Source organism: Etheostoma spectabile, chromosome 23 (assembly GCF_008692095.1).
Source record: "Etheostoma spectabile isolate EspeVRDwgs_2016 chromosome 23, UIUC_Espe_1.0, whole genome shotgun sequence".
Lineage (NCBI taxonomy): Eukaryota > Metazoa > Chordata > Actinopteri > Perciformes > Percidae > Etheostoma > Etheostoma spectabile.
Window position 1 is genome coordinate 18,074,979 of NC_045755.1, and position 4,453 is coordinate 18,079,431.

General features: G+C 40.1%; 1 protein-coding gene across 4 annotated transcripts in view; it reads right to left on the reverse strand.

Annotated features, from left to right (window-relative positions):
• Positions 1-437: 437 nt before the first annotated feature.
• sfmbt2 (Scm like with four mbt domains 2) overlaps positions 438-4,453 on the reverse strand; it is a 52,859-nt gene continuing 48,843 nt past the window's right edge. For 2 of the 4 annotated variants that reach the window (XM_032505862.1, XM_032505861.1), the window contains 3 exons: positions 3,114-3,377; positions 2,173-2,295; positions 438-1,427 (listed from right to left, as the gene is read on the reverse strand). In XM_032505862.1, coding sequence (XP_032361753.1) covers positions 1,287-1,427; positions 2,173-2,295; positions 3,114-3,377 — 528 coding nt within the window. In that variant the 3' untranslated portion in view covers positions 438-1,286. Of the gene's footprint in view, positions 1,428-2,172; positions 2,297-3,111; positions 3,378-4,453 lie in introns of all 4 variants that reach the window. The other 2 variants (XM_032505858.1, XM_032505859.1) reach the window with 1 other exon arrangement.

Sequence of the window (4,453 nt, forward strand, 5' to 3'; positions counted from 1 at the left end):
GTTTCTCTGCCCACTGTTCAAGTGGAAAAATAACAAGAATACTTTGGTACTACTTTTGAGTAAATGATCCATAATTGTTTTGAATCAACATTAGGGGATGCAAAATAGTAAAAAAAAATTACAAAATTTAGAATAAATGTATACACCCGTGACGCAGCATTATGTTGTGTGCGCTGTACTAGATGGGGACACAGTACACAAGGTACATCCTTACATCAAGAACATACATCTTTACTGTAATTGAGTATTTTTATTATGTGGTTTTGCTCCAGGATCTGTTATCCTAAATATAATCGGGGGTGGGGGGATTTCTAAGGGACTCCAACTGTACCTGTTGTGAACATTACTACAGTACTCAAGTACTCAGTATTTTGTAGTTGTAGTTGTAACAAGACAAATGGTCATATTTTGAAAGAAAGGTCATAACCAATGGATAAAAAATCAACAGAAATTTATTTTCGTACTTATCAAAAATATCTGCAACATATTTGCATAGATGGACATGATTGTTTGATGTGATTGCAATAATGAGAAATGAGCAACACAACACAAAGTATTTTAGAGGGTGTTTTTTTTCCTGTGTAGATCTAAATAGATGCAGATCATGTTTCTGTTGGTGAAATATCTGGTAAGGGTTTGTTTTAGTGCAAAAGGAGATTGTGTTGACTTCATTATATATTAATTATTCCTCTCCATCCAAATGGATAGATTACTCCTCTTTAATAAGGAGAACAATAATTATTTCAAATATATTATTTCTTGGTTTGTTAAATACTTTCAAATATATTTTGTTTCTAAACCAATCATGTCACACAAAAAGGGACAAACCTTTTATGGTCAATAATTATTTTGAACTTAAATGCTATAACGCTCCTCTATCACATGGAAATGAAAAGTAAGAAATAAACACAAATGTCTTCAGAACTGAGTCCTCAGCTTTTCATAATAACTTCTTCACAAATCAGGAAAGCACACGGATCGACTCCGATGTGGTTTGACGGACTTAGGTACTGGATCACATTTTCACACCCGACAGTCTCCCAGAGATGAATCCTTCAACTTCTCATAGGGAAACCTTCGGTTGTAACTTCAGTTTGTGCTTTGCCAATGCGACCGCTGCAAAAATATCCTTTCTTCTTGCTAGTTGGAAAACAGTCAAAACTTCCACATTGCCGAAACGTTCCACCAGGAGGCACCTAATCCAACAGTTAGTTCCCAGTCGTGCAGGACCACAACATCTAGTTCCACTGACGGGGTGTTCAGTGTTGCTGCTCCTTGAGTTCACTTCAGTCGGCATACTGTCTGTAAAAGGCAACCTTGACGCGCTCTATCTGGTGACACAGTTTGATGGCGGGGCCGAGCTTCAGGTCCATACACTCCTGCACGGTGGGCAGAGTTAGCAACAGCAGGGCCTGGCCGTCGATGTCCTGCAAAGGAAGAGATGCACATCAGTACTTAAATAGAGAAAGAGAATACAGTTCTACTGAATCTGGCATTTGAAGATTCTTTTCTTGTATTTTTGGGCTTAAACTGGCTATTCCGCTCAGCATTTTTTTCACCGTTCTTAACCGTTGATTGTTTCAACAGAAATATGTATTTTTTGTATCTCTATAAGCATCCAAAAAGTGTCATTCATGCAGCATAAGAGGCTATTTACAGCAATTAGAAAGCTAGATAATCTGGTCATTTAGTCCAGCCTTAATGATTCCGGTCATAAAAAGTAATGAGAATAAAAGGGAAAGATGCAAAGTAGCTTCTAAATAAGTAAGAAAAAAAATTGCATTATTGATTTTTCTTTTTTAACTTGGATCAGAGAATGAGAGAGAGAGAGAGAGAGAGAGAGAGAGAGAGAGAGAGAGAGAGAGAGGGTAGAGAATGGGAGAAAAGGTGAAGAGAGAACACAATTACTACTTCTTTTTTAAGAGATAATCTGTACCAAATTTAGTTTGGTCCCTTTTGTCTGGTTAGAGTAGTATGCAGTTGTGATGGTAAGAGTTGGGGTCTAAGAAATGTATTAAGTCAATAGGTGTCCTCACAAGTGTCTGCCTGCCTGTCTGTCTGTCTGTCTGTCTGTCTGCCTGCCTGCCTGCCTGCCTGTCTGTCTGCCTGCCTGCCTGCCTGCCTGTCTGTCTGCCTGTCTGCCTGTCTGTCTGTCTGTGTGCGTGCGTGTACCTGCTCCTTGAAGATGTTGGCCAGGGATGCACAGTCAGTAGAGTTGATAAACTGAACGACTTCGTCTACGCTCCACTCCAGAGGATTTCTGTCCAAAACCAGCTGCCCCTCCTCCTCCACCATCTGACACACACATAAACACACACGTGTTGTTTGGGCAGATGAAGTATAATGTGATATAGTATATACAGTATATATAAGACTATGACTAAGACTGCTAAGAATATGGTAAATATTTAAACATGGTGGAAAAACATTCTTGTTAAAGTACGTTTTTTTAATAAGCGCTGCAACTAACGATTATTACCGCAATAATTAAAATGTGCTCCCAAAAATCAACCAAAAGTCAATCTGAAGTAACAAAATTACATTTTTAATTGTAATTGTCTTATTTTTATTGATTTCATTGTGTCACTAAACCCGACACATGCCTGTTACTAACCACTGTGAGGGTTGAACCTCCATCAGTGTCCTGTCTGTAGGGTTGGGCATCGTTTTGATTTCAACAATTCTGATTCCAATTTTGTTTTTTTGTTTTTTTAATTCCGGTTCTTACCGGATCTTGATTACGATTCTTTGATGAGGAGTTCAAACGGGTCACATGCTTCTTTCACAGATAGGACAACTATTCATTTGATTCAAGGGTGAATTATAGTTTTACTGTTCTTTTTCAATGTAAAATAAAGCCACACTTTAGAGCGTCATTTATTGTGCTCCATGGCTGCAACACAACAAGTGCCTGGACGTACGCTACGGAAACTTAAACTTGTGCATTCAATTTGGAACCGCTAATTGGATTCAAATCCAAAATTTTCCAAACAATTCCAATAAAAAAACAATTCCATTAGACTGAAACGATTCCAAGTTGGAACTGTTTCTCGAGGCCTAATCCTGTCTGTCTGTCTGTCCGTCTGTCCGTCCGTCCGTCCGTCCGTCCGCACCTGCATGTCTTGTCCTTTGGGTGGCTGGTACTTGTTGTTCTGGTTGTGCGCCGATAGCGAGCGGGTCGACCTCCTGCAGCCCTCGGGGGCCTCCTGGCTGCCCGTAGTGTTGCCGGTACTGAAGGCCCTGCGCAGAGTGGCGGCCCGGCGTGGGCGGCTGCTGGTTACCTCCACGGAGGAGGTGTCTGTGTGGTCCTCGCGTGGCTCTGAGCTGGTGCCTTCGCTGCCCGATTGCAATGCCATCTCTTCATCCTCCTCGCTGTCCTGAGAGAGGAAGAAAGAGTCAGATAGGGGAGGGGGAGGTGTTGTGTTTTGCCTTCTGGTTCTGACAAGACCTCAGACCAGGGGTGGGGCTACAAGGGGGGGCTAGAGTGATGTCAATCTGACAATTGTGATTTCCATTGGATCAGAGTACTGTCACTTGGCTTCCTGTTTTGCCAGTCACATGACTAATTCATGTTTCCATGATGACTATCCAAAATTCTGATACCTTGAAACTAGCACTGGAATTGTTTTTAAAAAAAGTGGCAGATTGAGTCTATAGAAAATTTGTATTAGATTTGAATATGCAATTTGTATTTTTATTTAAAATGAAAACAAGCAAAATTAATAATGAATGGGATGTTTTATTTATCAGAGTAACATTGTGTTGTTCTATCCTATTTCCTATATTTCTAAGAAGATTGTCTATGCTGTATTCTGATGCCTTTCCGGCCCCCCCCTGACTGATTATTGGTCCCCCCCCCCCCCCCCCCCCCCCCCCCGTGCCAACCCACTTAAAAAATCCTGGATTTGCCGCTGCCTCAGATGCCACTTACTTGTTCATGCTTTAGAAATCACTTGAAATACATTTTTACAAACTGCTGTGTTGTTCACACTGGAATGTTCTGAACTGTTAAAATCCACTAAGGGAATTTGATTATTCATGCAACTTTTCTTTCATTTAGCAACTTGTTTGAATGGATCTTTGATTTTAGATATTTTTAGACCGTTATTGAATCTACTAGCTGGTACTCGTCATTACATATAGCAAGGCCAGCGTCCATAAGGAGATTTCAGTTTTTAAAGTATATCATGCTAAATTAGAGTATGTACCCAATCAGATGCGGCTACTACTAGGAATCATGAAAGGGGCAGTTGCAGCTAAAGAAGAAATGGGTGTTTGCATCTTCTCGCGTCTGGTAATAGAAACACAAAAAATGAAGTTAGATACATTTTTGCGAGAAATGGCGCCACTTTACCACACCACGTTTTGACCAGTTGGTATAAAAAAACATTCCCATAATATATATATATATTTTTTTTCTCCAGTTTTTTTTCCCTTTATTAGACAGAGACAG